Genomic DNA, 16,326 nt, shown 5'->3' with positions numbered 1-16,326 from the left:
GGCTGGAAAACATCTGCTGATCTCTCCCAATACTCATATCCTAGCCCCCTCCCAGTCAGGTGGAAGAAGGCATGTTTTTGTAAATAACTAATATGAACACCTCTCCAGTGAAGTGCAGAAACACCTGTGACACTGCATGGCATTGTACTGACAGCACAACTTCGATCTTAGAATCATAGAATCACAGAATCACTAAGGTTGAAAAAGACCTCTAAGATCATCAAGTCCAACTCTCAACCCAACACCACCATGCCCACTAAATCATATCGTGAAGTGCCACGTCTACATGTTTTTTGAACACCTCCAGTGGTGGTGACTCCACCACCTCCCTGGGCAGCCTGTTCCAATGCTTGACCATTCTTTCAGCAAAGAAATTTTTCCTAATATCCAATCTAAACCCACCCTGGTGCAACTTGAGGCTATTTCCTCTCATCCTAGTACCTGCTAATGGGGAGAAGAGACCAACACCCACCTTGTCACAACCCCCTTTCAGGTAGTTGTAGAGAGCGATAAGGTCTCCCCTCAGTCTCCTCTTCTCCAGACTGAACAACCCCAGTTCCCTCAGACGCTCCTCGTAAGACTTGTTCTCCAGACCCCTCACCAGCTTCATCGCCCTTCTCTGGACATGCTCCAGCACTTCAATGCCCTTCTTGGAGTGAAGGGCCCAAAACTGAACACAGGATTCGAAGTCGGCCTCACCAGTGCCAAGTACAGGGGCACAATCACTTCCCTACTCCTGCTGGCCACACTATTTCTGATACAGGCCAGGACGCTGTTGGCCTTCTTGGCCACCTGGGCACACCGCCAGCTCATATTCAGCTGGCTGTCAACCAGCACCCCCAGGTCCTTTTCCACCGGGCAGCTCTCCAGCCACTCCTCCCCAAGCCTGTAGCATTGCATGGGGTTGTTGCGACCCAAGTGCAGGATCCAGCACTTGGTCTTCTTAAATCTCATACAACTGACCTCAGTCCATTGATCCAGATGCCTCTGCAGAGCCCTCCTACCTTTCAGCAGATCAACATTCCCCCCCAGCTTGGTGTCATCTGCAAACTTACTGAGGGAGCACTCGATCCCCTCATCCATAAATAAATCAATAAAGATATTAAACAAGACCTGCCTGAAAACTGAGCCCTGGGGAACACCACTTGTGACCAGCCACCAACTTGGATTTAACTCCATTCACCACAATTCTCTGGGCTTGACTGTCCAGCCAATTTTTTACCCAGCAAAGAGTATGCCTGTCTAAGCCAAGAGCCGCCAGTTTCTCCAGGAGAACGCTGTGGGAGACGCTGTCAAAGGCTTTACTAAAGTCCAGGTAGACAACATCCACAGCCTTTCCCTCATCCACTAGGCAGGTCACCTGGTCATAGAAGGAAATCAGGTCGGTCAAGCAGGACCTGCCTCTCATGAACCCATGCTGGCTGGGCCTGATCACCTGGTTGTTCTGCACATGCCTTGTGAGTGCCCCCAAGATGAACCACTCCATTATCTTCCCTGGCATGGAGGTCAGGCTGACAGGCCTGTAGTTCCCGGGATCTTCCCTCTGGCCCTTCTTGTAGATGGGCGCCACATTGGCAAGCCTCCAGTCATCTGGGTCCTCCCCTATTAACCAGGACTGCTGATAAATGATGGAGAGTGGCTTGCCAAGCTCCTCTGCCAGCTCTCTCAGTACTCTCAGGTGGATCCCATCAGGCCCCACAGACCTGTGAGTGTCCAGGTGGCTTAACAGGTCCTTAACTGCTTCCTCCTGGATTATGGGCAGGATATTGTGCTCTCCATCCCCATCTTCCAGCTCAGGGGGCTGAACACCCTGCGGATACCTGGTCTGGCTGTTAAAGACTGAGGCAAAGGCACCATTAAGTACCTCAGCTTTTTCCTCATCCTTTGTCACTATGTTTTCCCCAGCATCCAATAAAGGATGGAGTTCTTCCTTGGCTCTCTTTTTGTTGTCAATACATTCGTAAAAACATTTTTTGTTATCCCTTACAACCATGGCCAGATTGAGTTCTAGTTGGGCTTTTGCCTTTCTAATTTTGTCTCTGCTTGACCTAATGAGATCCTTGTACTCTTTTTGAGTTGCCTGCCCCTTCTTCCAAAGGTGATAAACTCTCCTTTTTTTCCTGAGTCCCAGCAAAAGCTCCCTGTTCAGCCAGGCAGGTCGTCTTCGCCACCAATTCATCTTGTGGCACATGGGGACTGCCTGCTCCTGCACCTTTAAGATCTCTTCTTGAAGGATGTCCAGCCTGCCTGGACCCTTTTGCCTTTCAGGAATGCCTTCCATGGACTCTCTCAACCAGTGTCCTGAATAGGCTGAAGTCTGCCCTCCAGAAGTCCATGCTAGTGGTTTTGCTGACACCCCCCCCCGCCATCTACTTCACCAAGAATTGAGAATCCTATCATTTCATGGTTGCTAAGCCCAAGACGGCCTCCAACCAACACATCTCCCACCAGTCCTTCTCTGCTTGTAAACAGCAGGTCAAGCAATGAACCTCCCCTGGCAGCTTCACTTACCAGCTACATCAGGAAGTTATCTTCCACACACTCCAGGAACCTCCTAGACTGTTTCCTCTCTGCTGTGTTATACTTCCAACAGATGTCCAGTAAGTTGAAGTCCCCCACAAAAACAAGGGCTAGTGATTGTAAGACTTCTGCCAGCTGCTTGCAGAATGCTTCGTCTGCCTCTTCATCCTGGTTGAGTGGTCTATGACAGACTCCCAGCAGGATATCTGCCTCGTTGGCCTTCCCCCTCATCCTTATCCATAAGCACTCGACTGGGTCTTCACAATTTTTGAGCTCTATACAACCGAAACACTCCCTAACATACAGAGACACCCCATCACCTCTCCTTCCATGCCTATCCCTTCTGAAGAGCTTATAGCCATCCATTGCAGCACTCCAGTCATGACAGTCATCCCACTATGTTTCTGTGGTGGCAACTAAGTGATAGCTGCCCTGCTGCACAATGGCTTCCAGCTCCTCCTGTTTGCTGCCTGTGCTGTGTGCATTGGTGTAGATGCACTTGAGCTGGGCTATCGATTTCACCCCCAACTCCAGCATGCCACCCCTAGGCTCATCTCTAGCAAGATGGTTTTATCCCCTTCTCCCTTTGAAGCTAGTTTAAAGCCCTCTCAACGAGCCCTGCCAACTCATGAGCGAGAATCCTTTTCCCCCTTTGAGATAGCCAAACCTCATCTGCCGCCAGCAGGCCCGGTGCTGTGTAAACCTCCCCGTGATCAAAAAAAACAAAATTCTGCTGACAGCACCAGCCTCTGAGCCACGTGTTAATCAGGTGTGTTTTCCTGTTCCTTTCAGTATTCTTCCCTGCCACTGAAGGGATTAAGGAAAACACTACCCGTGATCCTTCAACCAGTCACCCCAGTGCTCTGAAGTCCCTTGAAAGCAGTACCACTCCCTGAGCTACATACCGTATCCTGAAGCACCCTTTGCTGAGACTCCACACAGCGAGGCAACTGCATCACTGTTGGTTCCAAATGGCCTGCTGGGCATGGCTGAAGACTACAGAGACACTAGTAAAAACACCCACCCATATTTGAAAAGATAAGTAGATAATTCATTGTATGAATTCTTTCATACAACCTTTCAAAGTTATATATTTATACAAGAGGCGTGCCCTGAACCCACTCAGAGCTCAGCTGTGGCAGGTACTATGCTAACACTCAATTTTTTTGCCGCTTATTATTGTGTATGCCAAGTGCTGGGTCACATGAAGCTGTGCCAGTACCAGAGTTTCTCTTGCAGCAAAGTCTCAGAAGATTACACGAACATTATTTTGAATGAGAACTATTTTATAATATAAATATAATATACATACATATGTATATTATATATAATACCTGGGAGCATGTGTTTATAACCAGCCTGCCAAAGACTAACAAAGATATACCGTGCCTTACAGAAAAGATGTTCCAGCATCATCACATGTCATTTTTAGTAGTACACTGTATTAGCATACCAGAATAGAAAACATCTTTATATATTAAAGATGTTTTAAATACCCTTCTTAAAACCTGAGCACAAATACTTTGGAAAAAATTATGGAGAAAGTAATACTTGTGAAGAGGGGTTGATAAAGGGAAAAGAAAAGCTAAGCCAAACTTGGTCTCTGTATGGTGGCAGCGAGTGAAACTTGGAGGAGGGTGAGATATTGTCCCTTCCCCCAGCCAGAGCTCCTCTGCGACGTGCTCTGTTCTGCAGCAAGCCCAGGATGATATCCTTACAGCTGGCAGTCTTAGCTTGCTGTAAGCTATGTTCAGTGCAGCCTGTCTGTACATTAACACATGCACAGAATACAATTGCAGAAGCTGGACTGTACAAGGGTTAGTTCAGAGAGGACTTCTCTGCCAACATCCAGGTTTCAGTTTACTCCACTTTTGTACCTTTATGGAAAGATCACATACTACATAAGCATACACACCAGTATACAAAAAACCTGAAAATCTCAGTTGTAATTCTATTTTAATAACAAGGCTATGTTCCCTGGAAAAAAGCATGAACTGAACATTGTTCTCCTTAACAAATACCCATTTCTAACCAAATTATGCACAACCAAAACCACTGAAATGTCCTCCTTAAGCTAAACAACAGTGAAACTGAGGTTTAGAAGTGTAACTGAAATTGCCCTACCCTGGGGGGATATCACTTGCGCTCAGAGGTGACACCCTATTTTTAGGACCATGACATGAGCTGCATTACTTCTAGTACATTTTGATCAAATTTTCAGAGTTAAACATTTGCCACTCACATCTAGTACAACTGCTGCTCTAAATTCTCAGCAATGTTAGGAGTCCGTTCCCTCATGGTTTGTTTTGTTTGAGAAAAGCTTCATTTAAAAGTTTCAGCATGGAATCTACATAATCTTCGATTTGCATTTCGTAGGAGAAAAATCACCTCTCTTTAATCTCTAGTTACATGCCTCTATTATGACCTATTCTAAACTTATCCCCTGGCATAGCAAACGGAATTTCACTAAATGCATCGATAGATATCGGACACCTTGTTTCCACTTTGAGCTCAGTATGGAAGGTAACACTTACCCCTAGTAGTATGACATTAAATCTAGAGTAAGTTTTGTATTTCCATTCCACGTTTTACTTCCTCACACCCCTTTCTTTCCACCTATCCGTCTCCCAGAGAACAGCAGAGGCCTATGCCTCTTGCTGGGTAGCCTATTCCGACAGCTGAGCCACAGGAGGGTGCAGCACTGCACAGATGGAAGGGGAATACAGTGTGTAGAGAACCTCCCAGCTAATGGAAAATCCATTTTAGATCATGCTGTTTTATTAAAGAAACCCAGAGAAACAGGAAAAGAAATCCCCATCACATTAGTGATAGTTAAAACAGCTATTGAGAGAAACCTATTCCCCAAGAAATACGGTGTAATTGTGTACCAAAGAACTACACATACTACTACAAGTTTCAAAACATTCTTATTCAAAAAATCTCCAACTTGGTAAACGATTGCTTGAATAGCTACCACCTTAATTACTAATTTTTATTTTTAGAGAAGTATACAAGATTTTATAGTCGCTAAGTATATACTTTATGCTGCTGATAGAAATTGCTTAAATTTTGAAGAAAATAAAATACTTACCACAGTGGGGTTACCACTGCTGATCAACTGGCTGACTTCATGAAAAATGCTTTTGCAGTCGATTGATTTGTCTAATGATCCCCGTTTCACTATCACCGCTACTGCTAATAGAATCTGCTCCCGAACGTACTTTTGAAGGCTGTAAACATTACAAAAATACATTTGCAAATAATTTTCAACATTAATGTTCAATAAAATTTCAAACTCGTCTCTTTTTCAAACATTTTGTGTGAATTCATAAGGGAAAGCTGACACCTCTACAGAATTCAACTAAGTGTTAAGAATGGAAGACAAATTATTGTTGAAATGGTCTTCTGCTGCTACCCTTGGAAATAAAAGGAGAACCCATACTTTATGCAGAATCCTACATGTTCAGAGGTGTTTTTTCTATACTTACTTAGGCCTTTGTAAGACATAGGTTAGAAGGAATGTTCGCAGTGACTCAATGCTAGTTTTTTCCAAGAGAATCCATTCTCTTACAACTGCTTCCATTATCGCTGTAGCAGCTTGAAAAAGGACGTAGTCCACTTTACTAGTTTCTGTGGGGAAAAACGAAGGCAATTTGAGTATCAGAAGACATACATGTATTTAGCTTGTATGTATTTCTAACAAAAAACCACAGAATTTACTGTTACTTAATTTATTATTAAATGGAATTTTGTTGCTCTGGAATCAGGCAAAGAATTTACACCTCGAAAGGGAAGGGAAATGAATAACCCAATTATCAAATTGTTCAATATTATTTGAGTCAGAGAGTCAGGGGAAGAGAGTTGGTTGCATGAGGAGACTGGCCAAAAAAATCAAGAATAAGAATGCTAACACAACTGTGGAACAAAATAAAATAGAAGTGACGGATTTAGTCACAACACATTAAGATATGATTAAATTGTCAGGCATACCAGAACTGAAGATTCTTCTGTCATTCGTGTGCTTGCCTTTGGAATCAACAGTGCATAGAACTACATGTATTTTATGGATGGTAATGAGAAGCAAGTCCACTTACACATGAAGAAAACATTTGTGTTTAATTATTACAACAAAAGTTTTACAGACTGGTGTATTTAAGGTTCAAGCTTCTGTATTATCTTGAGATGATCAAAATATAACTTTCTACAAAAGCGTAGGAATCACTAGCCCTTATTATCTGAGTATCTGATTGCTTTGTATATAGATGCACTAAAGAAACTAGAAAAAGATGTCAGTTTGTGTGACTACAAAATATAATTTACAGAAAACCCCTAGAATTTGAATTTCATTTATATGATGATAGAAAGCTACAGAGATTTTTTTGTTGTTGTTCCTTTCCTTTTAAAAATTTCAACTTAAGAATAGCAGGTAGTGTCTTAGTAGTCAGTTTCAAAACATTCTGAGCTTTGTAGCAAACACAGAAAGAGCATTCGGAAAAGGTGTAGCCACATGGTAGCAAAAGCATGAAATGTGAAACAAAATTCCTGAAAAAGAAGCAGAGTTTGAGCTATGGTGGGTGACCTGCCAGGACTAGAAAAAATGGGCTTATTCAAGAAAGCCTTAGTCAGGGGATGACGGGCTTTAAACAACTACAAACCAAACTTTCTTCCCCTGATTATGTACACACAATTTCATATATATTTCCTTTATATGCAAGTTTTATATACAAGATAGCAGCCAAATTTGCTAAAATGTTTTTAAGTAATTTAATCAGGCTCCAAATATAAATGCTACACATGTAAGCATGCTTAAATCAACCACCTTTAAATCTACTTAGCTTAATTTGGAAAACTAAGTAACCACTAAATTAAAAGATTCATGTGTATGTCTAACACACACATAAAAAGGAGCCAGATTACTCCTGCGTGGGTATTTTAATTCTGGGATTTTCTATCTTCCTGATCTTTGGCTTTTCAAACCATACAAAGCTCACACAAAAAAAAGAGAATGTTATCAATAAAAAAAAAAAAAAGGAGGATGGAATTTCTCCTTTGCGTCAAGTACTGCAGATGCACAACTGCAATCATTAACAGCACAGACGGCCAGCACTCGGTGTAAACTTATAACTCGTCAAGAGCACTGTTATCCTCTACACGAAGTTACCAAGGACAAATTTTGCCAGTACATTTAAGAGCTACAAGCTTAAAGTAGAAGAACATAAAGCTTCATGCTTCCTGGGTTCAACTCCAGGTTTCTAAAGAAACTATACAGTAACTATCTAACACCGTCAACATCCTTGTTATCTGTCTCTACCTCCATTCCTATTCCTGTCTTGACCGTTTCCCCCCCCCCCGCCGTTTCTTTTTAAACCCATCTGCTCTGATCCTCTGGTTTCTACCCATCCTTACCTGCACATATCCCCTCAGTACACTTTAACTCTTTTATTCATCATGAACAGTTTGTTTCCCTTCCTGGTTCCCAATTTCATCATCTCTGCTTTTCTTCTCACCTCCCAAGCGTTAACCAGCTGTTTGTTCTATACAGACTATACAAACACTTACTCATGAAGCACAAAGTTTGGGGAAAAGTCTCTCATTTCCAGGTCTCAGCATCACAACTGCCTACTGGAGAAGCCACTGCCAGGAAAAACCTGCCCCATGAGGAAATATCTGTTTCTCAATGGTGATAGCACATGAGCAGTTTAAGGATGTAGTATTTCTAGGCATCCAAAAGGTGTTAAAAACAGGATCACATTCCTTCCACCCAGCCACATTTCAGAAGGAAAAAAAAGAAAAATGTCTGCAGTGGTATTTCATTATTAATGTTAAATAGTATTCTCTTCTTTGAGAACAAGACGCAGTGATGTATCCCTTAGCACAGATAGCACTACTAGGTATTTATTTCACAAATTTCCATTACTTCTGACTAGTGACAAATACATCACTTATAAGAGACCACAATGTTCTGCAAAGTTACTTAAGTATGGGGTTTTGCCCACTTGAAATTCTCTAAAAAGCATCAATTTTGCAGACCCATAAAGCAAAAAATGTGGTTACAGTCTTCAGGACCAGATGAAGTGCTAATATAACATACTAGAACTAGAAGCAGCTCATTTGTAGAAAAAATTTTGGTTAGGGACTGGGTGTAGGAAAGGAACCACAGCCTGCTCTATGTACCACAGTATAAGTTACTGCTGTTGATACTACTGTGCTGACAACACAGTAGTAGGCCTGCAATATTGACATCACAATATTTGTTAATTGTGCATATCCAATCCAGTAAATTTAGAAATAACTTTAAAAAAGTGCTATAGAATTAATTACGTATAAAATAATATTTTAAACATAATTCTAATATTTCTCTGTTCGTTCTAGCAAATTCTTTGAAAGAAAAGTTGCTTTTTGTGTTTTTGGCATGTGTTCTTTTCCACAAATTTCCAGGTTTTCCTCACCAGGTTTTGGAGTCAGCTTTCACTGCAACTTCCCCCTTGCCTCCCCCCCAACACTCACATCTGGTCAGTACAGTGGTGCTGAACAGGAATCTTAGATGCTTACTGTACCTGCAATTTTCAGATTATTTAGCTGCAAAACTCTAGTTAAAGTCTCTATAGCGCCTGTAAAAACAGATTTGTTTTTAAAGACTTGTAACAACCACATTTACAGCATTTCATTAAAACCCAAGACATTTCTGATAAAAGGTGATACCTACCTATCTCTTTCCCTTCTCCGCAGGTATAATCCCGCAAAACTTTGAATCAATACTCTATTGCTTCTACCAGGTGGACAGAAACTTTTCTAACTACTTTTTTTTTTTTAAACACAACAGTTGAGCTGTTAATAGCAACTTACTAAGACATTCAACCTGAAATAAATTCTCACTATGGGAAAGTTCAGCACCAGTGCAAAAATCTGGTGAAAGTATATAAAATTGCATTGTTGGTTGATTCAATGGGAAACATCAAGCCAAGCAATCACACTAGAGACAGTTCTACAAGCTCTACAGATTAGACAGTATTAAAATAATCATGTAGCAGAGGAAACATGAATCTATTTAATCAGTTTAGGAACTTAGCTACACGAAGTTGCACTTGCAGCCTTTAAAGCTGCCAGAAACAAAACCAAAGGGCAGCAATAGGCTTCATGCTCTCTCAAAAACTATCTCCATCAAAAAGTATCAAAACTAATTTTCGTATTCCCAGCTGATGAACAGCACAGTTCCAGTTATAAAAACAGGTACATGCTTAAGTTAATAAATTAAAACTTACCCAAAATGTGTTTGCAAACAGCAAATGGTGATTTTGATTTTCTAAATGATAAGAATATGTGCTCAGCATGTTGGCGTTGTTCATTATTGACCATGGAAGGTGGTGCCTGAAGGAAAAACAAACAAACAAAAAGTTATTCAATACTAAAACCCCCCTTCGATTGTAAATACATATGAGCAATGTCAGGAACTCACAAATATTTGCCTTGTTAAACATCAAAATCAAGTATCTCTTGGTACAAGTCAAGGCCTCTTCTTATATACCACTGTGTATTTACATTGTGTACACATAAGTGTGAATATTGAGACATCAGACAGAGTGAGTAGTTCTAAGTACTGTGCTCCTAATGACACTTCTGAAGAAAGACAAAAGTCAGCTCTACATTCAACCCAATCCCTTTTCTACTCAAACCAAAAATATCATTGCACACCACGCTCACAGTCACAGAAACAAAGCATCATTTTTTTTATTCAGTTCTACACTTGCTTTAAGATATTGAATTGTATAATAAATTCAAGGGATTAAAAAATCATGACTATGGATATGCTCTAAAATAAAGTATTGGCAGTAACAGACTACCCTCTAGTGTTTCACATTAAAGTTGCCATCTTAAAGACTGACTGAGGGCTTGAATTTGAGAGAGGGGTCAGCTCATTTAGGGATGGCTACAGCAGTTCCCCAGCTGCCTATACCCATGCTCTTATATATCCATCCCCATACAACATGGGCACCTTGACTGCTCAGGTAGCACCTGCTGCTCCATTACTGCTGAAAGGCAGCTCCATGGTGGTTTCCACCTAAAAATCAACTATAGGTAAAACATGAAACTAAGTGGTAACCTGGATCACTGCGAGGTGGGATATCACCTGTATTGCAGCCTCACTTCAAGAAGCAACCCTGAGATCTCCCCCGCTGTCCCACAAGGTAAAAACAACCCTGCAGAAAACATGGGCTTGTTCACAACACCACGCTGCTCTCCACTTTCGCCATTAATATTGTCCAATTTCTGCTATTTGGGATTTCTCTGAACAAGCACATGGTACAAAATACTCTTACAGGAGATTGACACCAAGAAGGCAGCATAAGCTGCCATAAGCCTTTGAGAGGAACATGCATGCATAGAAAGATTGCATAAAAACTACAGAGCCAGGTCAAGGTGACAGAGTTGGTCATTGAACTGCAGCTGAACTTCCAAACTCAATTCCTGTCCCTAGCAACCTGAGGAGAACATACGTACCAAGTGTCTTTTGGTTTTGATTTGTACCTACTGCTTTGGGAATAAAAGCACAAAGAACTTAGCATAAAGACCAAGGTTTTTAACTTGAGAAGTATTTTCCAGTAAATAAAACATGTCAAATCTGATTTAATTCTTTCAACCTTGACAAAACACAGACAATAGAAGATTCAAATATGAGCTAATAACACCACAGATTAAAGCTGCTGCTCCTCAATCATTTCTTCAATAATCTGACTAAATGAAGCAAAGGAAAACAGATTGCTGATGCATGGACCAAGGGGGTCCTAATAAACAGCTGTGCTCCTTCTTGCACAGCAGATTTCTGACTCTCACAACTTTTCCAGTGCAGATGTTATGAATGCCTTGGGAAGGGAGCAAAAAAAGTGGAAGAAGGCAGCTGCAAAAAAACCTCGTGGATGCAGAATAAATGCTCTGCCCCTTCACAAACCTGCTCTGCTACAGCCAATTCGGGGCAGGACCTCCCTGGACAGTGATTTGAACGTACAACGGGACAGGTCAAACTTACCAGCTCTGGGGAGAAAACAAGTGTTCGTCCATGGCCCCTTCTGGGTAGGCGTCAGTAGATGTCAGGTTGTGCATACAGGTAGATGGCAGCGTGCCTTCAGCTCAAGCCTGTCCTCCATTCACCCAGAGCAGCATCTCAGGGTGTAAGTCAGCAGGCTGCACACAGATGCACGCACGGAAAAGCTTTTGGATATTTGGGGCATTACGCACTGCTGAACAGCTGACACAGAAGTAAGGTCCATGGTGGTATCCGAATCCTTCCAGGACACTGAGCATCAGCAAACTCCAACCCAATGCAGAAACCCAAACTTTTAATAATTTTTAAAGCAAATTTAAACTTGTAAAGCATCAGCCTCACTGAATTGGGGCACATCACATTTCTGTGATAACAGCTCAACTCTCCTGCATGCAGCCAGCCATCAGCAGGAGCTGTTGCCAACCACCCATGCTTTCTGCAGTCTGAAGGACAGTACTTCTCTGTGTGGACTCTAGCTACACTCATTGCAACAGAGCCAGCTGTACTGGATGCCAGCAGAGTATCTGGAGCAGGTTATCAAAAATGCAGGAATGACCTCTACAGCAACAGCTTGACATACACTACGGTCAGTGCTATTGCAAATAAACCAAACAAAAAAGCAGTCCCCACTTTCTTCTCTGCTGCATGGGCAAGCATTTCTGCAAATCAACAGAGAACCAGGCTGGGGAACTGATCACCGAAAAGTATCCCACCAAAGGCAGGTTATTTTCATCTGGATCAGTCCCCCAGCCTGGTTCACCATAAGTCAGCACAGAAGCCTATGCCAGCACAGTATAAGACATTATGGCTGGTGCTTTTTTCAGCACCAATTACCATTTAAAGTACATTTAATCTACAGCCTCTGTTACGGTGCAATGCCATGGGAATACTCTGAAGTCTCAAGGAACACACAGCTTTGGTCAATGAATTTTCGTGAGAACTAAGAACCAAATTTCTTGAGACAAGTGACTTATTTTAAAATAACTCTCTGCTACCAAAGGAGAGGTCTCACTCCTCTCTTGCTCTCACCTGTGTGGTCTTTGTCACCTTCTGTCAACTAGGCCCCCCCCCCAAAAAAAAAGGGCAAGGGGAATGAACACTTTTTTGTTACTTTAATAAGCACCAAGAAGTCAGGCAAGTGCCAGAGCCAGTGCAACAACGGGGAGAAAAGGAGTGGAGTGACACTGCCCTTTCAGCAGTACTGACCTTGCAGTTCACAGCTCTGCAGTCTCATGAAGCCTCACTTATTACAGCCAAGTTGGAAGGAATCCTTTGGGTGTAAGTGACAAAGCATAATATTTTGCAAGTCTGGGGTCATTTACATTCACATTCTTAGAGCAAGAGCAGCAAATTAGGGCTACCTGATCTTGAACTGATTTTGCATTAACAAAGCATATCTGAGTTTGTCATAGAAATAGTATCCATTTTCAGTGTTCTGTAATACTTACAGGCACTTTCAGGGACATCAGCAGCAAATTATGTCACCATTAAAAAAAGACAGAATTAAAAGTTTTATGGGAAATATCCCCTTATGCTTACAATAACTAGAAAAAGAGACCTCTAACTTTACATTATTTTAACTCTTCTCTGAAGTCTGATTACAGAAGACCTTTAGCACCTTGGAAAGGCATATGGCACATCATATTCCTGTATTAATTTTTAAAATAACAATAATTTAATAACACATTACGCACTTATACTCTCAAAACTGTCCAGAACAGACAACTGCAACAGGTAAGCTTTAAACTGTACTATAGAGCCACCAGAGGGAGCTTAAGGCTCACAGTCTGCTGCCTTCGCTGCATTCGAACAGTAGTTATCTGCACACTGAAAGCAAAGTCCAGCTAACGAAAGGCTTTAAAGGAAAGCCCAGCATATACATATTCTGTACACAAATTTCACATTACAAGAACACGGTTTAGGTGAGGCCAAGAGCCCTTGAAGCTGATGCCCAGCGTCCCCTCGGCACAAGAGGGTTAGAAACATACCCCAAGTACCCATCATGCTTGGAAGGTCGCCCCATAAAATACCTACACATTCACCGTTTTCTTTCTAATTGTCTCCTTCAAACTCTTCTCTAGCATCCAGCTTACAGGAAATTAAAGACCAGTGTGGTCATGATCAGGCTCTTTTGGCATTTGAAACTATTTCCAGCTATACCACTTTCCTTTCTGTACTGATGTTACCATTAACACCCATCTGCTCTCTCTTGTCTTAGAGGTTGCCTAAAAAAGTTCTCCAGGACAACAATCATCTTTCTGGTTTTAGCATAGCAAGACACTGCCCCATAAGAATAGAGTTCCTATATAACACAGTATCATAAATAAAATTACATCCTTTGAGCTACCAAGGCTGTCTGGATACAGAATAGGAACAGCCACAGCAGTGCCTACTGATCGGATCCAGCAGGACTGCTGACTCAAATGGCGATTATTCCCACAGGGGAAAGAGAAACTGAAAAAATACAAGACTAGAAACACTCCAGCAGACTAGCACTAATACCTTCAGGACCACTAAACTTACCTGAAACCCTAGACAACTAATAGAAAAGTAAATGTAACCCCTTCCGTTTCATGTCATCCAGTTTATAAAACAAAGAAACAGTTTGTTCTACTTTATTATGTCCTGCTATCACAACTCCGAACAAAACACACAAAAAAAAAAAAAAGAGAGAAAAATTAAGGTAAGGTATTTGATGACAAAATTGTGATAAGCCAATAAGCATATGTTAGAAGATCTAAAACCTGCATGTGCTTACATAAATCCCATACCTTCCCTGTGTGGTTGTAAAAAGCCTTTACTGCGGTTTTTCTGCTCAAGGAAAAAGCATGGGAAAGTCAAGGTCTTTGCTTCCCTTCTCACTCTTCTTCTTCTTCAAACACAAATAATTGTGATGATTCTCCTCAAGCCATCAACAGTAAATGAGCCAGTGGAAAAAAATTCTTTTTGAAAAGAGCAGAAACACTAAACTTTAGGAGGAAATAGTCTGTGAAGTCAAAAGTAGAAAACACCTTTAACACCTCACAGTCAGAAAAGAGGGCTGGGAAAAAAAGAAGAAAAGAGCCAGAGATTGATGTTCTCCATATTATAGTAAATACAGGACTGAGTCCTCAGCAGTCGGCATCTTTCTAATCTTTTGGGATACAGGCAGACAGATGCAGTTTGAAGGAACACATTGGCACAGATGAGCCAAACAGAAAATCTGTGGAAATCATAGGTCCAAACGCATTTTTCTGGTGTAGTGTAAGCACGCTCCAACTTTCTTTATGAAGACTGAATGCACTACAGCTCCTTCTGTACTTAAAGATGAGTTCTGCCAAGGACAAGTCCCTCAGTCTGCATCTCAGATACGGGCAAGCCTTTCAAAAGTCAGGCAGTGATCTTCAACGGTAGGAAGAGAGAGGGTCTTATATCCTTGATTAGAGTCCTAATAGTTTCCTTTCGCAGACTCCTCTATCACCCTACATTTGATTTTTCACTTTTTGTGTATTTTAAAAACAACAAAAAAATCAGATCACTCTCAGGAGATATCTCAGCTTACATGGGTGTTATAGCAACAAGATAATTATTTTGGAAAGACAGGAACTGTCGTGTAAAATTAATCCCAAGTCAGGTTTTACCTTCCTTGACTATTAGACCAGCTACTTTACAAAAATCTAAACCTAATTTCCAAGCAACTACCTTTTCTTTCCAGTGTGGAACCTGATAAAAACAAAACTGGATTCAGCTTTCCATCACCAATGAAAGTTTCTCTTCAGTGAGTTCAAGGTCAGCACACACCCTTTAAATCCTCCTTCTCCCCTTTCTTACCACTATAAGAACATTGCGAGAAACCGCATCACAGATGAAACTGCATCGCCCCTCTCCCTACTAACAAAACAGGAGGTGCGCCAACCTTCTGCACAGCAACTCTTTACCTCTGGCAATCTTAGTATAAGCAATCCACTGATCTGAAAAATGCAGAAGTCACAAATGCAACGGATTAACAATGTTAAACACTCCAAACAGCACGGGTTCCTCAACAGCCATGAGAGTACTGGTGGGTTTTTAACTAGCTTTCCCATTCTTACTGCCTGCAACTATCCTTTTTTTACCATGGGAAGACAAAGAAGAGCACCTCATACAGCATCACCATTTAATTCCATAAGTTTATATATTGCCACTCACTTTTTTTTCCTCCCCAAAATAACCCACCTTTGTTTCTTCCTTATATAACACAGATTTCTCATTTCTAACTTTGATCATCTTTTTTCTGCTCCTCCCTTGATGGTACACCATCAATTTAAATGATATTGTATTATTCACTGATGCTACAAGAAAGGACCACACAACTGGGAACGATTAAAAAAGGCTAAAAATTTGGCGTATTAGGCAGAAACTGATGAACAGAAACAGATATTACAAGTAATTTAAAATATTAATTCTTAGGGACACTCAGAACAGATAGATATGAGAAAGGCTTAGACCAACTGTCATGTGGAAAATACACACATGACTAGGAAACAACTGGTGAAGGTACACAGTAAGGGGCTTGGGCTTTGCTCCTTTTTTTTTTTAAATAGAAGTATTATTAGATGCAGATAGAGGATCTGAAGCTACACATATGTATTCAGAACCACATGCTTAGTACAAGCATTTCCTACCTCAGTAACATACCTCTAAATAAATACATATAATTATGACTTGTGTGCTGGTTTTGGCTAGGATAGAGTTAATTTTCTTCATAGTAGCTAGTATGGAGCTGTGTTTTGGATTTGTGCTGAAAA

The 16,326-nt window shown here is 41.2% G+C and overlaps 1 protein-coding gene across 2 annotated transcripts in view; it reads right to left on the bottom strand.

Moving 5' to 3' along the window:
* Positions 1-16,326, bottom strand: part of XPO4 (exportin 4) — a gene marked incomplete at its 5' end in the record, with an annotated part of 81,988 nt that overhangs the window by 47,778 nt on the left and 17,884 nt on the right. For both annotated transcript variants that reach the window (XM_082010431.1, XM_082010432.1), the window contains 3 exons: positions 5,612-5,750; positions 6,009-6,150; positions 9,783-9,888. In XM_082010431.1, coding sequence (XP_081866557.1) covers positions 5,612-5,750; positions 6,009-6,150; positions 9,783-9,888 — 387 coding nt within the window. The remainder of the gene's footprint in view (positions 1-5,611; positions 5,751-6,008; positions 6,151-9,782; positions 9,889-16,326) is intronic.

This window comes from Phaethon aethereus, assembly GCF_964289735.1.
Source record: "Phaethon aethereus genome assembly, chromosome: 1".
NCBI lineage: Eukaryota > Metazoa > Chordata > Aves > Phaethontiformes > Phaethontidae > Phaethon > Phaethon aethereus.
Note: the sequence above shows the minus strand (reverse complement) of the source record. Positions and strands in the feature narration are given on the sequence as shown.